The sequence below is a fragment of the Schistocerca serialis genome, chromosome 1 (genome assembly GCF_023864345.2).
Source record: "Schistocerca serialis cubense isolate TAMUIC-IGC-003099 chromosome 1, iqSchSeri2.2, whole genome shotgun sequence".
Lineage (NCBI taxonomy): Eukaryota > Metazoa > Arthropoda > Insecta > Orthoptera > Acrididae > Schistocerca > Schistocerca serialis.
Window position 1 is genome coordinate 87,644,588 of NC_064638.1, and position 25,138 is coordinate 87,669,725.

At 42.7% G+C, this 25,138-nt stretch overlaps 1 protein-coding gene across 1 annotated transcript in view; it reads left to right on the forward strand.

The window, feature by feature from the left end:
- Positions 1-24,836, forward strand: part of LOC126410704 (protein singed wings 2) — a 214,768-nt gene extending 189,932 nt beyond the window's left edge. Inside the window, exons 8-9 of the mRNA XM_050081347.1 lie at positions 3,887-3,976; positions 22,227-24,836. Of these exons, the coding sequence (XP_049937304.1) occupies positions 3,887-3,976; positions 22,227-22,409 (273 nt within the window). The 3' untranslated portion in view covers positions 22,410-24,836. The remainder of the gene's footprint in view (positions 1-3,886; positions 3,977-22,226) is intronic.
- The last annotated feature ends 302 nt before the right edge of the window (positions 24,837-25,138 follow it).

Consider the following 25,138-nt stretch of genomic DNA (forward strand, 5'->3'; position numbering starts at 1 on the left):
CTATGGGACTGATGACCAAAGAAGTTACGTCCCATAGTGCTCAGAGCCATTTGAACCATTTTGAACGTCTTAGGTGATTAGAAAGTTAGTAGACGAATACAATCAAATACTTAGCTTTAATTCAGCATCAGCGGGGAACGTCGATCTTGACCTTGTACAACAATATTTACAAGTGCACTTATAGACTGAACTGCGAATACTACTTTAGAATTCTGTTTCACACATATAGATCAATTGTCAATGCATAAACTGTATGTGGCGCCTGGCTAGGTCGCAGCTACTGACTTAGCTGAAGGCTATGCTAACTAGCGACTCTGCAAATGAGATCTCTGAAACTATAACAAGTGAATCATTCCTATTAAAGTCGGCTGTAGAACTGGTCAGTGCGCTAGCTTGTCTCGTAAGACCAGCCGAGTGGCGGCGCTCGGTCTGCTAGCATCGACAGTGGCGACTCGCGGGTCCGATGTGTACTGACGGACCGCGGCCGATTTGAAGCCTACAACCTAGCCAGTGTGGTGCCTTGCGGTGACCCCACAGTTTCCTTACTGACAACATAGTACTCCCACCTCCTTGCACACTGATGGGTCCATCTATCGTGACAGCTACTGCCCAGTTCCGCATTATGTAGCGGTATCCCGATCGTCTTAACAGGTAGTGTATGCATACAAATGGATACAGGTTTGTGAGTAGATTAAAACATAACATAGTTTCAGGCTAATTTAATACACCTATGATTTCAACATCTGGCAAGAAACAAGAGTTACGTATCTCTAGCGCTTCTACATACGAGGATGAAGGTGAATATCATGGTGTGAAATCTGGAACACCAGGGACGCTTTCTATCAAACGGGAGACATATGTGACTTGCTGTCTTAATGGTCTTAGCTCCCCTCTCCCCTTATCCCCTCACACTTCGTTGGGGAACGGCGCGGGTGGAGGGGAATGTAGGTAAAAATAAAATGTCATCACTCCCGGAGCTTACGCACTACTTAATCTAACTTACGTAAAGGACAAGACACACACCCATGCCCGAGGGAGGACTCGAACCTCCGACGGGTTCTTTTTGGGAGGGGGGGGGGGGGGGGGGGGAGCCACGCGGACCGTGACAAGACGCCTTAAACCACGCGGCTGTAAAAATAAGACATAAGACTTACTTGGTATCGCCATGTTAAATTTCAATTACATCTGCCACATACATGACTTACTGATTGGACAAAATTACTGCAGCGTTAAGACACACGTTCCTATGGTTCAAATGGCTCTGAGCACTATGGGACTCAACTGCTGAGGTCATTAGTCCCCTAGAACTTAGAACTAGTTAATCCTAACTAACCTAAGGACATCACAAACATCCATGCCCGAGGCAGGATTCGAACCTGCGACCGTAGCGGTCTTGCGGTTCCAGACTGCAGCGCCTTTAACCGCACGGCCACTTCGGCCGGCACGTTCCTATGGGTGGGACTGAGGGTGAACACGGGGTGAAATGTTAAATTCAGCAACTACTGATATCAGTCTCGAATTGCTATTTTTCGGAGGTTCTAGTGTGATTTCTGACAGTTCCAATGACATTTAAGCCCATGGCTTATCAGTGAAACGAATAGAACTGTGCAGAGCCTTAAAAAAGAACTACATGACCAAAAATATCCTTTCCGCTACGTTGAAGTACAGGGAGAATAACTGGTCGGAAACCACGCGGTAATCAACAAGTAAACCGCAATTTCCCTGCGGTGAATACATACATTACATGCAGAAGCTGATATATTTTTGGGTGGACACTAAAAATGAAGCAAACGTTCCGACTTAAGAACGAACGAATTAAATAGTAGAGGGAAGCTTTACAGTATTAGCAAATGCCATGTTTACTTCTCGTAGATGGTTGACAAAATGCGAATGATGCCGCTTTTGAAACAGGAAAAAAGAAAGAGACTTAGGAAAAGTAACGAGTTAATTCTATGACTCTTATCATTCTCACCACTCAAACTATAAATTTATAGTGCAAGCAGCAGTTATAACAAGGAATAATGAAAGTTAACTGTTTAAAGTAACATCAAAGTTGCAAGAAGCAGGACAAGCTTGTAGTCCACTTAGATCAGGATGGGATAAGTAAGCAGCCGTGTCTTGTTCAGGGAATAATACCGAAAGTTACGTGATGCGTTTCACGTGGACCAAGAAAAACATAATTCAGAATGGCCCAGAAAGGGATTCGAACTATGCTCCTCACAATTACAACTGTGTTGTCTTAGTCACTGCACCGCTCTTATCCTAATGCTAACGTCCAGCTCGGTATAGTATTTCCCCTGATATTCCAACCATCGCTGGCAAAATATACAGGAGGGAAACTGATTCTCAAGCCTGTTAACTGTAATTGTAACATACTTTTAAGGCGGAAGGAACATTTACACACAAACAGCCACAGCACATGCAAACGCCAAATACCTGTCATTTACACATATTGTATTCCGCTGCTGTTATAAAATGGAAACATTTTCGGTTTCCACAAAACTCCCAAACCTTTTACGTTGTTTGGTAAGAGAAAATTAACCAATTGTCATATTTTGTTGTAGTTTTTTGGAATTATGATTTCAATTTATTTAGTTTTAGAGGACTTTTTCTGTAATATTTACCACCAGTTCCCCCTATACATCCCTACCCCAACCATCCACCCTTATGTTCGTACGTACGTCCGTTACGCAATTCAATTTCATTACAGTCATTACAAATGGGCTGTTGTAACTTCTCACATTTGTGTAATAATTTATTGCATTAGTGATCGCTGATGTGTATTTATCATGTGACGACAAGGTGTATTTTCATTGAAATATTTTAGTTGACTCCATGGCATTCTAAGTGCCTAACTTTTTTTTGTGTACCTTTACGAAGCTCTGTAGTGGAGTTCGTCGCACCTGAAGATGGCACTGTTTGCCATAACTGGTAATTAGAGGATTTTATATGCAGTTAAACGATCACTGACGTCGTAAATTGTTATACAAACATTTACAGAGGTCGAGTACTTAACCGATAGTGCAGAGATCACTTTTCAATTGTATAAAATATGGAAATGTTATCAACTGATATCTAGTTATCTTTGTCGTATAAAGTTATTTTTTCTGTATCTGCTCCTCGATGCTATACGGGAAGAGCACAGCGTGGTGCAGATGTTCGGCGCAAATATTATAATCTGTTCCTTAAGAAAAGAGAGAGAGATAAGCGTTATTTTAAGTTGGGAGCCATTATCTATGGAGAGCCAATGCTCTCGCCTCGTTGCATACGCCAGTTCTCGTGAGATCACCGAAGTTAAGCAACGTCGGACGTGGGCGGCACTTGGATGGATAAACGCTTCTATAGGCCCCGTGCCGCTGGCTGCTTTCCCTTTGCCTTTAAGTCAAAGGGGAAGATGGATGGCGGCGTAAAGTCCCTGATCACAAGACTTTGCGTCAGTGTCCTGGATGAAATTCCAAGTCTCTCCACAGTGTCTCATGAAGTGAGGACATGTGACACGGTTGATGATCTGTCTGTCGGACAGGAACGTTAAGCTCGGTACTATTCGAGAGGAATAGACTATGTGCCGGCACTGGGTTTTCAGCCACTCCTGTTTTTCCTCTTCAGGCAGCACAAACATGACACGACACAAAACACACAGCCATTACAGTCACGGAGACTTATAAAACACACTTAAACACACGACTCTAGCATTTCGCGAAGAAAAGATGTTACTGTAGGTGAAGGACAGGAAAAATTTTCAAATTATGTTGCTCAACCTGCCTTTCAATGTCTTCCCGTCACCAATGTCATGTGGCTTTAGTTTACTTACGAAAGGGACGATTTCTTGTAAGCCAGTTGCCCCGTAAAGCGATTCCCATTAATTGTTCTGATCTCCTTTTCTCAGGTGCTACTGCTAAAGTATTCGAAGCTGGTCACAGATCTGGATGACATTCGATGCCAGAACATCGATGGCGACGAAAATGCCAATGTCAAGGTAAGCATCACACCTCATATATCTTACGCACGCCATTTAAAAGCCATCCAACAGTCATCTATTTCTTAAAAGCACGTTTCCGTATTAACTGCGCTCTCCACTTTTCTAAACTCTACGTGACTGTAATCTGGAAAACGTGTGACATATTTACATGCAAAATAAACTATTTCCCGTTTGTTACTTTTGTCTGAACAGAACCATATTCCTCCACTCTGTGTCCGTATCCATGAAACAGAACTGCATCATCATAGCAAAACTGTATTGGTTAACTGCTTTCATTTTTCAGAAAACGTATACAAAATTATTTTTAATCAATAAACAAAGATGTGTACGGTGCACTGTAAAGTTCATTGCGTAAGCAGTTAGATCAGCACATACACGTCACAGATATTAAATGAAATTAGTGAAGCATTGCAAAGCGTTTGATTTGTCAATTAACAATAAAAATTTCGCCAAACGACAGTAACAACAGGCAAGCAAGAGAAACTGTACATATCGTGTGTGATGAAATGAAGAAATTAAGATATTTCACACTTTATAATTCTTACAGTGCACTGCCTCATATTTTATTTGTGGTGCAAAGGTTTTCTTCGCCGAACACACCAAACACGAGGAAACCGTGGGCGCATAGGCTTTGTGAGTACAGTGTTTGCTCCACACCTTCTATCCCAGCAGTTGTACATACGTTTAAGAACTAAGGTAGATACTTTAACAATCCACTTGTGAGCATGTGTTTTCTATATTTAGGCTGTTATTTCTTCATCACGTCAGCTAAAGTCTTGCCGTAGACAGTGATCGGAATTCTAAATGAAAAGAGGGTTACTACAACCGTCAGCTCTCATAAAGACAGCGAGTCTATCCGCAGCCGAAGCTTGTGTTGAGGCGTAAGTGGATGTTTTGTTGCCCTTATGTTTGGTTTGTATGATGCATCACAGGTTTCGTGCTACTATAGCAAATACGCACGTATTATTTCAGGTTTTCATTTGTGTAATTAAAGTGCCTACATTTCAAAATTCCACTCGCTGCATTAAGTCACATTATCGCTACGTTTACTCTTAGGTGACAACGTATGATACCATACTGTTTCGATACCTGGAGCAGTTCTTCTTTAATTTTAATCAGACACTTAATAATTTTCTTCGCCAATTATTGCATTGAGTTTTTACGTTTTAGTTCCCTAAAATCTGTCGTTTGTGTCTGTTGCTCTATAAACGTAATAAATCAAAGGGTTTCACTTCGTAGCGTTACTGATTATTGTTCAAAGTATGTCAGGAAGCATCACAGCCTCTTCATCTCCACAAGTGCATCATTTCACTCAGAAGGGGCCTATGTCATCATTAGAGACCGCACGATTAGAGAAAGTGTTTCAGATATTGCATACCGCCTTCACGACATAAAGGCAAACGTAAACATTTGTTTTGTACTATCCGAATGCCGACAGTAACTACTTTATCCATAGAAAGATGACAGGAGAGCTTTTTATAACATTGGCAAGTGCTTGTTTTGCTGTATACTGCGATGTCAGTTCTTCGTAGTATAACGATAAATGCTATTTCATAATTTTTGTCAGGCTCCATAGGACGTTCTAGTTTAGTACGCTATACGCAAGAGTGGGAACGTAGTTCGCATAATCAGGGTGGGGAACAGGTACACGGGAATTTTAATCTTGACTTTGAGGCGTGATAAAAACGTTTCCGGTTAATTAAGATATGGGTTTAGTTACTGTGCCAACGCGAAGTTATTATTAGCCAGGAACTTTCGTTATCGTCTACACTTTGCGGCAGGCTGTGCGTTCAGGTCTTTTATTGTTAGTTCATTCCCCACGCTCCAAGGGGTTGGATAATAGGCAGTCAGAATTTCAAACTTTTTGTCCACTAAGATATATATCAAGCAGTCACTATAGGCCATTCGTTAAAAATATTCAGATTATATAGGGTGATTCAGTTGCTCTACTTTGGATTTTATGCAATCCACAACACCTTCAGGTATAACACACAAGATTTTCATACTCTCTCGCTCGCTGTCCTACAGAAAAAAATTAACAGAACGTTTTAATTTTCGACCTGTCCAAGAAAAATGTACAAAAGTTACCTCTTGGATAACTCAAAAACCGTGGCCTCCGGCGAAAACGTATTCCTGTAAAAAGTGTAGCTACACTAAGTTTCCCACAAAAAGCCCTGTTCATTGACATGACAGTTTCGCACTTGGTGTTTGAAGGCATTTGTAAGGGCAGCTGAATCATGTTGGCGGATTCATATAGAGTTTTTTTAAGTATGACAGTGCATTTCGTCAATGCTTTGTTCGTTCAAATACCATATATGAAGGAAAGTAGGATTTAATGTTTTGTCAACAACGAGCTCATTAGAGATGGTGCTCATGCTCGTTTTGGGATAAACATGGGGAGGAAAATCAGCGGTGTCCTATTGAACGATCCTGGAATTAGCCTTGAGTTATTTAGAGAAGCCATGGAAGATCTAAATTTGGATGGCCGGACGGAGATTTGAAGCAACATCCTCCTGGAAGCGAGTCCAATGTATTAACCACTGTAATAGCTCAGTTGGAGCTGCCTCTGATGTATAGAGTTTGACGATGATCTGTGTGCTCGAATGACCGAAACCGGTTATGATCGGATCTGTGAATGTGTTTAAAATAAAAAAAAGAAAAAAATACGTGACTCATCAATCACTCTCCTCCATAGACGGAATGCCATATCTTCCAGTAATAAATCTACTTTTCTTCCAGAAATATTTCACAGAACTGATCATTAGGTAATAAGGGCATTTGTGGCGAGTGAGTGGAAAAGGAAGTGGGAAGTATGGGGAAGCTTCTATATGTTTAAAAAATTTCGTCTTATATTGAACGGATGTATTTATTCTTTATTTGATTAACTCTCTTCTGGTTACCTGTTTCATAAAAAGACGGTGAGGATTAATATGATATGCATACTGACTTGGTGTAAACTTGTTTTTTAATATAATTTTTAGCCTATGTACTTTGATGACACACGATGTGTATATTACGAATGGTACTTTGAAGTCCTCATTAGACATTATTCAAAGAGGAATATTTCTGCTCCACTTTTGAATGCTTCTATTCAATGTATATAAAGTTTCTATTTTTGTAGATTGTTGGATGGTCCTTATGTCGGTAGCACAAATGGAGAAGAAAAGTCCTAAACTTCTATAGAAAATGGAAGCTTTCGTGGCATGAACAGTACTTGATTTTAAACTTAGGAAAAACAGTAAGGGCACTAAACACAGACCCTACAGCTACAAATGAACTGACAATGTTTAACAAACATTGGATAATTCATTTATATTCAGACATTATCTTCATTTTTTAAAATATTTAGGTGGTTTCTGCGGATGAATATTTGTCGTTGTTTAATCTGTTACATTACAAACCGTAGCCGAGTGACAAAAAGATTATTTGTCTGACTAGACTACGTGATGATTTTTAAGTAACTGATATGGTGTGGATGTTTAATATTACATAAGTATATTCACATTCCATAGGATAAACGATTGTGTGATATATCAACATAGAGGACGAATGCAGAATCTCTAATCAGTTATGGATGCTCTTTGAGCGTTATTAAATCAGTGGGCAATCAGGTATGGCCACATACAGCATAATACAAACTATACATCCGTAGTGGTTAGGTACGCAGATCATACAGCTTATATCGATTAGTGTACCATTCACAAAAGAGCTTAAACTAAGAGTACAATATGTGTATTTATATATCATGGCCCATGTCTTTGGTTTTGTGTTTACACTATGATAACGTATTTCATATTCTATAAAGGGAGTTTTATGTGTATAACGCTCAGCTGTATACGTCTTATATTAGCATAACCACGACTTAGTTTCCATAGCCCATAAGTTATTCTGTAATAGTGCATATATACGCACTTTTTGTAATGGCAGTTTTTTTTCGTACCTATCAGTTAAAGGAGGCTTAAAAATAGTTTGAAATACGTTGTTAAAATAAAAAATATCTACAGTTTTGCAATCACAAGTATTTCATTGCAAACATCTTTTGATTTTAGATACTATTACAGAATATGATTACAATTGTAAACCGATTTCGGCACTCGTACATTGGCCATCTTCAGAATCTGTACAACAGCAAAATGAGAGAGGGTCTACATTTAAATTTCAAAATCTGCATAATTTTTGCCACATCTACTTGTAAGTGATGGTGGGTAAAAACCAAAACAGATATATGTAGTTCATACCCATACCCCACAGACAATACTTCACTAACATAACGTTCACGATATTAGTTGCCACAATGAACCAGAGAACAGAAGCTACCCTGATTGATGTTCTGTGGTTTTTCTAAATTGCCTAAGGGAATAAAACCGCGATGATTCTTTTGAAAAAAGCACGGCTGATTACTTCCCTGTTCTTTCCCAGTTCCAGGTTGTGCTGCTTTGCTACTGATGTTGTCGCTGATGGGATGCTAAACCCTAACCTCCCTCCCATTTTGCGCTAGAGGCGACCAACGTTTTTACGTTGATGGATAACCTGGAAAACTGTAAATGTAATGATATAATAAATATAGGTATCGAAGTGATTCATAACCTTTCACACATTTTTACATTAAAGATGTTGCGTGTTTTACCTCGACATAATTATGGAGAACAATTGGATCTGGAGCATAGAGTATGAAAAGCGAGGTATCACTCAAGTATGCATATATGGTTCTTCGGTTTTTGGTCTCTAGCTTAGCTTGACAACACTTCGTTCTTAAATGTCGCCTTTCACGTATAGGTATGGAGCGCATGAGTTTTGACTTCAGCTTCGTCATTTACAAAAATAACTAGCAAAAATATAAAGAATTTAAAACATTTATCTGGATTTTCAGTCCGTTTCCTCTTGTAGATTCAGAAGATGGCCAATGTACGGGTGGAAGCGGCTATGATTGTACTTCGTGACTGTCTTATAAAAATAGGTCTACAATACGTCAATCATTTTACCCGTATGTACGTTATACTTTGTTGTGTTATCCAATTGGATAGTTTTCTATCATACTCGAGAATTTGTAGAAACAAAGTTAGTGTTCACTAGCACAGATGGTGATGCGGATTTTTTTTTTTTGTCATCAGTCTACTGACTGGTTTGATGCGGCCCGCCACAAATTCCTTTCCTGTGCTAACCTTTTCATCTCAGAGTAGCACTTGCAACCTACATCCTCAATTATTTGCTTGACGTATTCCAATCTCTGTCTTCTTCTACAGTTTTTGCCCTCTACAGCTCCCTCTAGTACCATGGAAGTCATTCCCTCATGTCTTAGCAGATGTCCTATCATCTTGTCCCTTCTCCTTATCAGTGTTTTCCACATATTCCTTTCCTCTCCGATTCTGCGTAGAACCTCCTCATTCCTTACCTTATCAGTCCACCTAATTTTCAACATTCGTCTATAGCACCACATCTCAAATGCTTCGATTCTCTTCTGTTGCGGTTTTCCCACAGTCCATGTTTCACTACCATATAACGCTGTACTCCAGACGTACATCCTCAGAAATTTCTTCCTCAAATTAAGGCCGGTATTTGATATTAGTAGACTTCTCTTGGCCAGAAATGCCTTTTTTGGCATAGCGAGTCTGCTTTTGATGTCCTCCTTGCTCCGTCCGTCATTGGTTATTTTACTGCCTAGGTAGCAGAATTCCTTAACTTCATTGACTTGGTGACCATCAATCCTGATGTTAAGTTTCTCGCTGTTCTCATTTCTACTACTTCTGATTACCTTCGTCTTTCTCCGATTTACTCTCAAACCATACTGTGTACTCATTAGACTGTTCATTCCGTTCAGCAGATCATTTAATTCTTCTTCACTTTCACTCAGGATAGCAATGTCATCAGCGAATCGTATCATTGATATCCTTTCACCTTGTATTTTAATTCCACTCCTGAACCTTTCTTTTATTTCCATCATCGCTTCCTCGATGTACAGATTGAAGAGTAGGGGCGAAAGGCTACAGCCTTGTCTTACACCCTTCTTAATACGAGCACTTCGTTCTTGATCGTCCACTCTTATTATTCCCTCTTGGTTGTTGTACACATTGTATATGACCCGTCTCTCCCTATAGCTTACCCCTACATTTTTCAGAATCTCGAACAGCTTGCACCATTTTACATTGTCGAACGCTTTTTCCAGGTCGACAAATCCTATGAAAGTGTCTTGATTTTTCTTTAGCCTTGCTTCCATTATTAGCCGTAACGTCAGAATTGCCTCTCTCGTCCCTTTACTTTTCCTAAAGCCAAACTGATCGTCACCTAGCGCATTCTCAATTTTCTTTTCCATTCTTCTGTATATTATTCTTGTAAGCAGCTTCGATGCATGAGCAGTTAAGCTGATTGTGCGATAATTCTCGCACTTGTCAGCTCTTGCCGTCTTCGGAATTGTGTGGATGATGCTTTTCCGAAAGTCAGATGGTATGTCGCCAGACTCATATATTCTACACACCAACGTGAATAGTCGTTTTGTTGCCACTTTCCCCAATGATTTTAGAAATTCTGATGGAATGTTATCTATCCATTCTGCCTTATTTGACCGTAAGTCCTCCAAAGCTCTTTTAAATTCCGATTCCAATACTGGATCCCCTATCTCTTCTAGATCGACTCCTGTTTCTTCTTCTATCACATCAGACAAATCTTCACCCTCATAGAGGCTTTCAATGTATTCTTTCCACCTATCTGCTCTCTTCTCTGCATTTAACAGTGGAATTCCCGTTGCACTCTTAATGTTACCACCGTTGCTTTTGATGTCACCAAAGGTTGTTTTGACTTAACTGTATGCTGAGTCTGTCCTTCCGACAATCATATCTTTTTCGATGTCTTCACATTTTTCCTGCAGCCATTTCGTCTTATCTTCCCTGAACTTCCTATTTATTTCATTCCTCAGCGACTTGTATTTCTGTATTCCTGATTTTCCCGGAACATGTTTGTACTTCCTCCTTTCATCAATCAACTGAAGTATTTCTTCTGTTACCCATGGTTTCTTCGCAGATACCTTCTTTGTACCTATGTTTTCCTTCCCAACTTCTGTGATGGCCCTTTTTGGAGACGTCCACTCCTCTTCAACTGTACTGCCTACTGCGCTAATCCTTATTGCTGTATCTATAGTGTTAGAGAACTTCAAACGTATCTCGTCATTCCTTAGTACTTCCGTATCCCACTTCTTTGCGTATTGATTCTTCCTGACTAATGTCTTGAACTTCAGCCTACTCTTCATCACTACTATATTGTGATCTGAGTCTATATCTGCTCCTGGGTACGCCTTACAATCCAGTATCTGATTTCGGAATCTCTGTCTGACCATGATGTAATCTAATTGAAATCTTCCCGTATCTCCCGGCCTTTTCCAAGTATACCTCCTCCTCTTGTGATTCTTGAACAGGGTATTCGCTATTACTAGCTGAAACTTGTTACAGAACTCAATTAGTCTTTCTCCTCTTTCATTCCTTGTCCCGAGCCCATATTCTCCTGTAACCTTTTCTTCTACTCCTTCCCCTACAACTGCATTCCAGTCGCTCATGACTATTAGATTTTCGTCCCCCTTTACATACTGCATTACCCTTTCAATATCCACATACACTTTCTCTATCTGTTCATCTTCAGCTTGCGACGTCGGCATGTATACCTGAACTATCGTTGTCGGTGTTGGTCTGCTGTCGATTATGATTAGAACAACCCGGTCACTGAACTGTTCACAGTAACACACCCTCTGCCCTACCTTCCTATTCATAACGAATCCTACACCTGTTATACCATTTTCTGCTACTGTTGATATTACCCGATACTCATCTGACCAGAAATCCTTGTCTTCCTTCCACTTCACTTCACTGACCCCTACTATATCTAGATTGAGCCTTTGCATTTCCCTTTTCGGATTTTCTAGTTTCCCTACCACGTTCAAGCTTCTGACATTCCACGCCCCGACTCGTAGAACGTTATCCTTTCGTTGATTATTCAATCTTTTTCTCATGATAACCTCCCCCTTGGCAGTCCCCTCCCGGAGATCCGAATGGGGGACTATTCCGGAATCTTTTGCCAATGGAGAGATCATCATGATACTTCTTCAATTACAGGCCACATGTCCTGTGGATACACGTTACGTGTCTTTAATGCAGTGGTTTCCATTGCCTTCTGCATCCTCATGTCGTTGATCATTGCTGATTCTTCCGCCTTTAGGGGCAATTTCCCGGATACGGATGGAATAAAAAGACAGTTCCGAATGATCGGTAGCGAACGTGTTTATGTAGTGGACGGACGGCCAGAAACTAAGATCAGAACAAAGCGAAGTTCATCAAGCCCAGAGAGTAATCGAAATCGAGAACAAGCAACAGTCAAAGTCGGATTGTAACTACCCGTATGACTTGATAATAGTAGCTTCGTAAAATGCGAGAACACGTATGAGACGCTTTCGTAAAATAAAACCTGTATTTACGCTCCAACCACTGGCTGCTGCCAAATCACTGCTCTTGTGCCATTAAAATAATATAAAATTTCTAAATAAATTTAAGTAATTTAAGAATTTAAAAATAGGTGATTCACAACATATGGCTTGCATGCCTCGATAGCGACTTAAGCTACACAAGCGTCGCACCGCTGACATACATACATAAACAAACACAACATTTCAATTTTCGTCTGGGAAAATGCAGAACATTGTCCCAAAAATAAACTGGAAAAGTTCGAATCCCCTATTCTGACCTAGGTCATCAGACGAATGCTGCAACTGGAAATCCTGTTCTAAATATTCATAGTTGGCATTTTCTTTGCTCCACTACCACACTGATGGAATAATTGGGTGAAAAGAACAAATAGCTACAACAGCTTATCATATTTTTACGAGCTGCGAATGAAAGATGCAGAAGAAATGGGTGATTCTTATGATTACATTATGGCGGTGTGGCGTATATTTTCATCATTGTGAGGATGACAAAGTGGAGGTTGCTGGGAACTGGATAGGGATTGGGATGTGGGAAGTATTTTGCAGATGTTTTATGGAAAAAGATCTGTATTGTCTATGTGGAAAGCAACTCACAAGTAAGGTTAAGTGTTATGATATGAGTGAGACGTCAAGTGAGCAAGGAAATGCTTCACTGAAGCTTTCATTCGAAGTGGGGTGGGTAGGTTACGGTGTAATTGGAAGAAAGGCTGGGAAAACATGTGGAGTGCTTGGAGATGGAAGCAACGACGGACTTGTTGGTAGCAGCTTTGCGACAATCCATGGTTCTCATGGAAGGGAGAGTGTTGGGACTTAAACGTTTACAGCATATGTAAGGGTGGGAGTGGTGTTTTAGCTATTTAAGGATTTGTGGAAACATTATGAATAGGTACAGGGTGTGAGCGAGGGATGATAGATATAGAAAGTATGGCATAGTGCCTTTCTTTTCTGGAATTGGAGGGAGTAACAAAACTTGGGAGCAGTAGAAGTTCATACTACATTTTTATAGGTAAGATTGTGACTGATGAGAGTTTCATCTGTATGGATGGTGGTCATGAGATGTTTCACTGGCTAGTAGTTTTAATCTTTAATTTCTTCAATGATCTGATAAACTGCCTAGATGGCATTGGCAATAGGAAATAGCTGTATCTTTCAAGAGATTTTTAACGGACGAGTGCGTAAGCAGGACGCAAGCGAGGTTGTAGGCACATATGGGGAGGATATTGTGAATTATAATGGAGAGAGTCTGATAGAAATGATTGTACAGTACAGTCTTAAGATATTGAATTGCTTTTCTCAACACAAAGGAATCCACAAATACAAGTAGAACTTAAACCTTACTTGTGAGTTGCTTTCCACATAGACAATACAGATCTATTTCCATATAACATCATAGCCTACAAGAAAGTTACAACCTATAATTGATTATGCTGCAGGGAAATAAAGTAAACATACAAAGGAGGAGAATAGCAAAAAATTGTTAGGTGCTACAACAACGGTAATGAGAATGGAGGGAAACTGGACCAACTATAGTACAAGTTAAGTTTATTGCAGGATCCTTCAACAGCCTTATCATAAAAGCTTAGACTGAGTGGGAAGCTACATGAGACTGATGTTACAACAGTGGAAGGAGAGTATAAGACAATTGTGAGAGCTATTCATTAAGCTGCCTTTGAGAGTCTCGGCGTAGTTGAGAACCCGTATGGAAAATTTGGAAGTGATTGGTAGGAAGGTGACACTGCCGCGAAGGTGAAGGAGCCAAAGGAGGACTATAACAGATGGCTTATGATCACTAGGACTGATAACAGGGTATATAAGGGGAGAGACAGGAAAAGCTAAAAAATGCTACACGGGATTTTAAATATGCAGAAATTAATACCTGCATAGGGAGTTCAAAATCCACAGAAACATGGAAGGACATAAAACAGCTAAGAACAAATGACAGAACTAGCGTAATCCTACATTAGATAAGCTTAGGTAGATGGAAGATATACTATGAAGAACGATTTGAAGAAGGTCGATCCGAATTTCAGATATGTGTTCCTTTGCAGGTAATGAACATGACACAGAAACCCAGGCTATAACAGCAGCGGAAGTAAGTTAAGCAGTTCAAAAATGCCAGAGCACTTGGACCTGGAGCTGTATGTATGGACTTGTTGAGTGCCGGGTCAAAGGTGTTATTTTAACATTCCGCAAAGCTATTTATCCTCTGTCGTAGTGGCAAAGAAACTCCTGTAAGAGTTTAAAGAAGGTTTCATCACAAAAATATTTACAAAGGGAATCAAGGATGACTACGTAAATTATCGAGGCAACGCAATTCTCTGTTCCATATCGAGACTGTATGGTAATATCGTTAAAACTAAAACTGAGAGAGAAATTGAGGAAGTAGATACGAGAGCTCAATGGCTCTCCGGTAGGGTGGTCTCGTATCGATAATGTCTGCAGCATTACACAGGCTACTGACAAGATAATGACGCATAACTTGGAGACACTGATGGCTTTTATAGACTTGCAGAAAGCCTATGACAGTGGAGCACTTTGTGGGATGTGGGAAGCAATGAATAACCAGAGCATTCATAAATGTTATCTACAAGCCGTTAGAAAGCTGTATTCAGATAATACTTAGGGAGTAACTATCACAGAAAATATTAGCGAAAGGCTGAGACAAGGATGCTGCTTAGCGCCTATTTTTGAACAAAGAAGCACTGAAAAATTGGAAAGGGAAGTGCAAAAAGATGGAAATTATAGTAGGTGATGACATCCTATTCTCCCTAAATTTCGCCGACGATCAGGTCATGTTCGACAAGGAAGAGGAGGCTGTGTCCTATATGTTAAGCTTAAAGAATAATATGGGCAGTGGGGCATGAAAATTAACTTTACAAAGACTAATTTGCTGTCGGAGGTATAGGAAAGGATATCGTCTTAAATGATGAATCTATAGTAAAGTGCTTTCTATCATACAAATATTGAGGGACAATCATTTCGGATAAAGGTGGAAGCAACGAGGAAATACAGCACAGGATAGGAAAGGGAAATGTGGCGAGTGAAGAGTAACATTCTATTATTTAGATTAGAATTACAGTAAAAATTTGAAAAGGGGGACCTACGAAACTTCAGTTGGGGGTATTGCTCTGTATGGCGCTGAACTGTGGGATGTAAGAGGGTCAATGACAAGAAATTAAAAGGAATGGAAATGGAGTTTTGGAGACAAAGTCGTGAAGTAAAAATAAGAAATGAAGTGCTGCGAGAATAGATGGGAGTTACAAAGTATATTGTAGATGCAATTGCAAATAATGGGCTAATGGTATGGACATCATAGAAAAATGGCAGGGGAAAGATGATCTTCTAAACTGTGGCACTGAAGGTTTCCACAACACACAGAAGGATGACACCAGCTAGATGGGAACGACGGCGCGAGGTGTGCGATACAGGACAGTCCCAAGCAAGACGATGATCGGCAAGATGGAAGGAGACGGAAACATGGATGCGAGAGACGCCACATGGTGTATAAAACTCGCAGATGTTGTGGGCTTTGGTTTGATTGGTTAGTTGGTGAGCTTCCAAGTTAATTTACGGTCATGATTTAGTCCAAGATATTTAATTATTTTGGTTAAGTGAGTGGGCCGGATGTTTGGTGTCAGGTGAAGTTCTCTAGGATGGAACAGCTGGGTGGTTTTTCCTATAATTATTGACTGGATTTTACCTGGATCTCTGTAGAAAGCTCCACTGGTTGCGCCAGAACTTGATTTTGTAGAGATAAAGTTGGAGGGATCGTTGGGATGAAACGAAATTACTAGGACAGGAAAGACCTCGGTGTTTTCAGCATGTTGTAGTAAACACAAGGGGTAGTTTTGTGACATCATAGATGAGCTGCTTCGACCATGGTGTTTAACAGTTCTATTAGACGAGCGCCCACTCCCCCCCCCCCCCCCCCCCTCCAAATATATTAGTTGCCCACGCCGCGGCGACACATGGGAAATTACTGACTGGGTAGCAGAAAACTGCATTGGCTAGGTGAATATGAGCGAGCGGCAGTCGTTGCCGTTCACTTTTTTTTTGCCCACATTCGATTCGACCTCTCTCGCCTTCGCGCAAGTGAGTACTGGCCTATGCGCAGACGAGTGAGATCCACATGGTGGTGCAGGCGGAAGGCCAGGTAGTCTCGGCTATTTTCCGCCAAGCTACGCAAAGTTCATTCGCCTTGTCTCTGGCAAACCGCAGACGGGGGCATAGAGAGCATCTCTGGCTGCATATGGGTATCAGTATCGGGCTGAATCAGGAAACTGAATTGCTGTCAGATACTAAAGATAGGCTGGGAGTTCATGCTTGATACAGAAGTCTAGCCGGCCGCTGTGACCGAGCGGTTTTAAGCGCTTCAGTCCGGAACCGCGCTGCTGCTACGGTCGCAGGTTCGAATCCTGCCTCGGGAATGGATGTGTGTGATGTCCTTAGGTTAATTAGGTTTAAGTAATTCTAAGTCTAGGTGACTGATGACCTCAGATGTTGTCCCATACTGCTTAGAGCCATTTGAACCATTTTTTGAACAGAAGTCTAGCAGACGAAGATGATGTTGAGGTAGAGTAGTTCACTCGTTTCTGTAGTTGGCTACGACACGCGATTTATTCATTGCTTCATTCTTAGCGCTAAAATCTGTAGACTAGATTGTGAAATCAGAGCAAAGCACGTACGGACCTGAGAGAGTGTCTGTCCCCGGTAGCTCAATGGTCAGCGCTACAGAATGTCAATCCTAAGGGCCGGGGTTCGAGTCCCGCCTGGGTCGGAGATTCTCTCCGCTAAGGGACTGGGTGTTGTGTTGTCCTAATCATCATCATTTCATCCCCATTGACGCGCAAGCCGAAGTGGCATCAAATCGAAAGAGTTGCACCCGGCGAACGGTCTACCCGACGGGAGGCCCTAGTCACACGACATTTACATTTTAGCTGAGAGAATAAGTTATCAATGTCGCCCCACACAAACATCATTGCCAGAAGAGAGTATATGTTTCAGGTTTCCTGCAAACACAGTTCTGCTGTGGTATGGATACCAGGAGAATCACAGGGTATGAGTGAAATGATGCGGCAACTAGAAACGTTCTCCAATTTTGAGGTAGGCGGGACAATGCAATTCACGTGGGGCAAGCGTCAAAATATTCGCAGATTCACCGTAAAATTCTGCGGGAATATGGGCCAAATGCAGTGTCGAGTCCAGCCGTAGTGAAATGGTGACATCATCACCAAGTTGTATACTTTGAAGGAGGAACAGGGATAAAGGAAAGGAAAAGGAAGGAACTAGTGATGTCGGCTGCATCGGGCGGGACTTTTGCGGAATAAGCGGTGACGAGTGAAAATGGGTGCCGGACCGGGATTCGTTGCGTTAGTCACTACGCCATCCGGACACAGTGTTTATCGCACTTGCGTGGACTATCTCGACACGCCACCCGGCCGACCCTCAATCCCACCTAGCACCACGTATCCGCAGTCCCCATCCATGTCCTGCTTTCTAGCTGCTTTGAGATTTCCGCAGGAGACTGAACGAAATTGTGCATCCGCACTGAATGTGGTTGGTTCATAGCCCATCGACGCGAATCAGTTACAGGAATGCATGGCGTCTGTACATTCGGACATGTCCTAAAGAACAGACCCGATGCATTCGTATAATTTGCCCAAGACTGGACATTGTCGATCGGGAGGGGAGACCATCGACATCGACCACAGTCGACAATATCGAGGCATTCTTTTCGACAGGGTGAAAGAACAACTAGGCGGAAAGAGAGTTTTCCAACGACGAGGACGTTAACACAGCTATTCTCGAATGACACCGTAAGCAAGGAGCGGAATTTTATCTTTGAGGACCTGAACAATTTGAACAACGGACCAACTGTTATTTGTAGAGATTTGGTGACTATGTTGTGCAGTAGTGTTATGTATCTGTGTCACTTTGAAGTGTAGTGTAGCATTTAATAAATGTTAGTTGGACTGTCATAATGGCATGTAACTTATTCTCTGAAATTACAATGAAATGAATACCCCTATCTGCATACAGGCGTTGATATAAGTCAACAGGGACAGTTGAAAATGTGTGCCCCGACCAGGACTCGACCTCGGGATCACCTACGTACATGGCAGACGCTCTATCCATCTTTTTTTTTTTCATTTTGTTCGGTATGTTAGTTGCGTTTGGTCTGGACAGACGTCACAAGACATCCGTTCAACTTGATCGTTGATTCCTTTACTCAGTTTTTTTATTACAGAGGACGAGCAGCCCTCGTCCATCTGAACCACCGAGGACACATAGGATAGTGTGACTGCAGGGACTTATCTCTGGCACGCCTCCTGTGAGACCCACATTCCCAACTTATTGTCCTGCACTATATTCATAATGCTCCTGCCGATTATACTCATTACTCGCGGCTTTTTGCTGATTCCTGTAGGAATTCGGGCACTGTTTGTGCATCCGCACAGAAGAAGATGGTCAAATGGCCGGTGTGCCTTAACTATACATATACCATGGGTGACCATGCAGCTCATTAGAATGAAATTACAATGAAACGAATTGTTAAGGCTCACCGGCCATTTGGCCATCTTCTTCTGTGTGGATGGACAAACAGTGCCCGAACTCTTACGGGAATCGGCAAAAGCTGCGAGTAATAAAATGGGCAGGGGCACTATGTATATAGTGTGGGACAATAAGTTGGGAATGTGAGCCTCACGGGAGGCGTGCCAGAGATAAGTCCCTGCAGTCGCACTATCCTCTGTGTCCTCGGTGCCTCAGATGGATAGAACGTCTGCCACGTAAGTAAGAGATCCCGGGTTCGAGTCCCGGTCGGGGCACACATTTTCAACTGCTCCCGTTGACTTATATCAACGTCTGTATGCAGCTAGGGGTATTCATTTCATTTAACGAGCTTCATGGTCACCGATGGTATCTGTTCTCTCGGACATGTCCATACCATCTTCATGTATATACATGGTGCGTCAAAAAAATGTGTACACACTTCGAAACGTCATAGAAAATTTATTTCCCGGTCTACAATGTTAAATTTCTGGAAATGGAAAGCTTAAAGTCCAATTGAAAAAATAAATGTACTTTGTGAATGTGATTAATGTTCAAACTGGTGGCCTTCAGCTTCAATACATTTCTGAGTACGAGTCACCACTGATTCCGTACGTCGTACCAAAGTGTCCCATGAGATTTCTGTGCACACCGCCTGAATCTCATTCCAAAGTGTGTCCAGGTTACGTGGTTTACGTTTGTAAACCTCATCTTTTACTGTGCCCCATAAGAAGAAATCCAGCGACGTGAGGTCTGGAGAGCGTACAGGAAACTCGATTGGTCCCCTGCGTCCTATCCACTGGCCTGCCACATTGTGATCCAGGTATGCTCGTACGTCCCTGTGATAGTGCGGCGGGGCGCCATCTTGTTGGAAATAAAACTCATCATTACCGTATAATGCACGAATGGCAGGGAATATGGAGTCAGCAAGCATTGTTAGGTACTTTTCTCCAGTAACAATACCTTCAAAGAGGAAAGGCCCAATGAGTTCCCTTGCAGACAAACCATACCACACATTTACACCAGGTAAATCCACAGCCTTTTCAACTGTAATGGGAGGATTATCTTCATCCCAGTACATACAATTGTGCGTATTGACAGTTCCATTGAGTTTGAATTGGGCTTCATCCAACCAAATTATGCTACCCATAAATCCCGGTTCACGTCTCACCATCTCCTGAATCCATTCACAAAATTCTAACCTCCGGTCTGGATCGTCGTCACTTAGCTGTTGCACCAGCCTTGGAATGTACACACGAAACTTGCCTTTCTTCAGAATGCGTAGCACACTAATAGCACTTACATTACTCTCACGTGCCGCTTGCCTTGAAGATTTTTGAGGCGAACGCTGAAACAGTTCCAAGACCGCAGTTGTGGAATCATCACTTGTAGCTGTACGAGGTCGCCCTGATCGACCTTTATGCATACCACACACTGTTCTATGAATTTCGAATTTGTCTCGTAGACGTGTAATTGTTAACCTTGCAGGTGGTTCTGTACCGTACTCACTTCTCGACTGTCTTCGAAGCGCAGCTACATTCTCAAACTTCCAGTACCACTTAATTATCTGCTTCCGCGCTTCAAAGCTCAAACGCACGTCCGCCATGTTGGAGTTACTTCCTTGCCACTGCTGCCACCTGTTGAAGAAACATAATACACTCCTGGAAATTGAAATAAGAACACCGTGAATTCATTGTCCCAGGAAGGGGAAACTTTATTGACACATTCCTGGGGTCAGATACATCACATGATCACACTGACAGAACCACAGGCACATAGACACAGGCAACAGAGCATGCACAATGTCGGCACTAGTACAGTGTATATCCACCTTTCGCAGCAATGCAGGCTGCTATTCTCCCATGGAGACGATCGTGGAGATGCTGGATGTAGTCCTGTGGAACGGCTTGCCATGCCATTTCCACCTGGCTCCTCAGTTGGACCAGCGTTCGTGCTGGACGTGCAGACCGCGTGAGACGACGCTTCATCCAGTCCCAAACATGCTCAATGGGGGACAGCTCCGGAGATCTTGCTGGCCAGGGTAGTTGACGTACACCTTCTAGAGCACGTTGGGTGGCACGGGATACATGCGGACGTGCATTGTCCTGTTGGAACTGCAAGTTCCCTTGCTGGTCTAGGAATGGTAGAACGATGGGTTCGATGACGGTTTGGATGTACCGTGCACTATTCAGTGTCCCCTCGACGATCACCAGTGGTGTACGGCCAGTGTAGGAGATCGCTCCCCACACCATGATGCCGGGTGTTGGCCCTGTGTGCCATGGTCGTATGCAGTCTTGATTGTGGCGCTCACCTGCACGGCGCCAAACACGCATACGACCATCATTGGCACCAAGGCAGAAGCGACTCTCGTCGCTGAAGACGACACGTCTCCATTCGTCCCTCCATTCACGCCTGTCGCGACACCACTGGAGGCGGGCTGCACGATGTTGGGGCGTGAGCGGAAGACGGCCTAACGGTGTGCGGGACCGTAGCCCAGCTTCATGGAGACGGTTGCGAATGGTCCTCGCCGATACCCCAGGAGCAACAGTGTCCCTAATTTGCTGGGAAGTGGCGGTGCGGTCGCCTACGGCACTGCGTAGGATCCTACGGTCTTGGCGTGCATCCGTGCGTCGCTGCGGTCCGGTCTCATGTCGATGGGCACGTGCACCTTCCGCCGACCACTGGCGACAACATCGATGTACTGTGGAGACCTCACGCCCCACGTGTTGAGCAATTCGGCGGTACGTCCACCCGGCCTCCCGCATGCCCACTATACGCCCTCGCTCAAAGTCCGTCAACTGCACATACGGTTCACGTCCACACTGTCGCGGCATGCTACCAGTGTTAAAGACTGCGATGGAGCTCCGTATGCCACGGCAAACTGGCTGACACTGACGGCGGCGGTGCACAAATGCTGCGCAGCTAGCGCCATTCGACGGCCAACACCGCGGTTCCTGGTGTGTCCGCTGTGCCGTGCGTGTGATCATAGCTTGTACAGCCCTCTCGCAGTGTCCGGAGCAAGTATGGTGGGTCTGACACACCGGTGTCAATGTGTTCTTTTTTCCATTTCCAGGAGTGTATTACTTTCTCACAGATATTTAACCTTGTAGAAGGGGAAATAAATTGTCTATGACAGTTCAAAGTGTGTATACATTTTTTTGACGCACCCTGTATTATTCTCTGGAGTCGCCTGGTGGAGGCAGCCTCTTTAAGCGGTGCCGGTGCTGTGGTGTGCAGGTGAAGGACGTGTCGCGCAACTCGGTGTGCCGCGTGCCGGAGGAGCAGCTGGTGCAGCCTCTGGACGTGCTCAACGGCGTGCTGGCGGCGCTCATCGCTCTGGCGCTCGCCAAGCTCGCCTACGACTACTGGGCCTTCAAGCGCACCGGCAAGCTGCCCTGGCTCGTCGGCAAGATGCCCTGAGCCGCGGCACCAGCCGGCCACGCATCCATCCGCTCCCCGCCTGCCGGCGCTCAGGGCCACGTCCACAGTATTTCAACAAGTAACGCAGCCTTACGGGCAGATGACCGAATTAGAAATGTTGCTCTAAGCGCCCCCGATTACGCGGCTCACGTAACTAAGCACGACGTCGCAGTTTCTTTAAGAGATGTAACATTTGTGGAGGATTTGCAGAAACACACCCTTTAATTTCCTTCTACGATTCAGGTATAGTGTGAGGGTTGTTCATTTGAACTGTGATCCAAGCAAGTCAGGTGTGGTGGGCTGTTTCAGCTCTAAGACTGTCCTGCTGAAACCACATGCTTTTGTTCATGTTTAGTGTTGAAAAATTGTTGCACCATCTGTATGTAGCGCTCAGTGTTCATTATGCCACGAAATTATGTGACACTGCGCATAAAACACACACTTTTTGTGTATCCAGAGACTATGATATGGATTTTGCGTGGCCCATATGAGTGATGTACGTGCATTCACATGTATATCAAGATGGAGTCTTGCCTCGTCAAACCAAAACAAACTATCGAATTCTTATTCATATGCCGTTCTATATGACACTGATGGGAAGGTATATGTTTTGCATTGTCTCCAGAGGACAACTATTGCGCATCTCGAATTTTGTGCGGAAGCAATACAGTTGGGCAATACAGTGTGGATGTAACCTCCAGAGAGACCAGACGTCCCCAACAGGCATCACACAGACTTCACGGGACCCAAAGAATATGCAGCTCCTTTTGGCTGCATTTGCCACATTTCCTGTCTTCTGTCGTACAGGAACTTGATGGTAGATTAATTTGGTGCATTTTTACAAAACCTCTTTCTGAAGACTTCAGAGTGGCGACATTTATTGTGCTGAGTTACACTGAATATTCTCTTTGGTAATGTGTAGCCCATTTCTTTCTCAATTAAACGAAAATCAGCGTCTGCAACGAAAAAGAAACATTGTTCCGTAAGACTGCGCTACTTTTTGAATACCCTGTATTTGATGAGGACTACATTTCGTCGATCATTAATAATTAAACTATCAGAATCGTTGTAAAAGGACAAAAAAGTTTCCAGTATTAAATATGGTACAATGGACGTGGCAACAGGACAAAATGTTTCAGCCAACAAATATCGTACACCATGGGAACAGCATCTCTCTTAGCTTTAGATTCAGACCTGTAAGCAGCTCTGTTCATCTTCAGTCTATCTGATATTGTGGCCTAGATGTACTCCGTGTTCCTATTTGAATTTGTGTTTGTGTAATTAATTTTCTGTTGCTTGTCTGTTATTTTTACTGCTGATACCCAGATTGGCAAAGCGGTCCATATTGAAGGAAATGTGTCTCAAGTATTCTGCAGGTAGTTGGCCACATAGTAACTGTTGAAAGCTGCAGTATTCGATGAAAAGTCTTCGTGCTGTTTTGTTTAGATCATAAAGGATACATGTTCGCGAATTTACCGGTATCCGTACACTTTTTAAAGCATTATTGCTATGTATCGTACATACAACATATACCAACATATACTTTGAACTAGTCTGTTTCAGCCACCTACATAACTACTCGTATCATATTCGTTTTCCCGAACATCCCTGAAACATCCAAAGCATCAGTAGCGGATATTGCTCCACTTAAATCCACCTACACTCAGAAATTAATGAAATTTGTTAATGGTTGAAAATCTTAAAAAGAGTGAGACCTGAAATTTAGTCAGAATCGAAACTGTCCATAGAATACCCCTTAAGACGATAAGTTACCAACAATACAGACGTCCACATAATCAAGAGGCACTGTAGATAACATTCCAACAATTCATGAGCAGCAGTTGCTGCACTTTCACACTGTAGAAAGTTTAATTGCGTACTGGGCAATAAAAAAAGCCGAAGATCAATCAACAGCACTTTCTTACATAAAACCGCTGACCAAATAAGCGTGTGAACCACAGCAAACATTTACATTGTGGAACTCTTTCACGTCTCGAACAAGCAAAGACCTTCCTTCTGGAAATGGGAAAAGTTGTCCTCCCACCTATTTTTCAAAATCAGAAGCGGTGTTTATTTGTGGGGTCGTCCCAGTAGTTGGTTTCTAATAATATTACCGTTTGTCAGTAAATTACACAATTACTTCGGAACAGATTATCTGACTTTTTAAATGACATCGGAAATTATTTCGTGCCAATAATTTTGGCTTCCGGTGAATGTCCAGTTATGATAACAGAATCGCTCGCATGCATCAAAGGTCGGTTTTAACTGAACTTACGTCAGTTATTTTTCTTTTACGGCAGTGAACTTGCGCAGCGAGAGTAATCAGAGCTCAAAGACGTTGAGCGCGTCTTATACCACAAACAAATGTCACTAGTCTCTCACTTTCTCTCCGTCTCTCTTTACTGCTTTGTGTTTTTCTTTCTTCCCCTCCCCCCCCCCCCCCCCCCCGCTTTTATCAAGAGATCACATCCTCTGCGTGTACTTGATTCTTCTTTCACTCGCTCTTCTGAAACACTCACCTACGTTGGAGCGATTTTCAACTAACGTCGCTAATCCAATTGATCCGACGGTGGGAATAGTTTCCCGTGGTTCCCCCCCCCCCCCCTTATGGCTCTGGTCACTGCCGTTTCAGACGTCCTTCCTACTTCTCCAGCATGATGGAGCTGTCTGTTTCTCACAATGTTTATGATGTCATAAGCACACATCGTATCACGTAGTTTTCTGTTAAC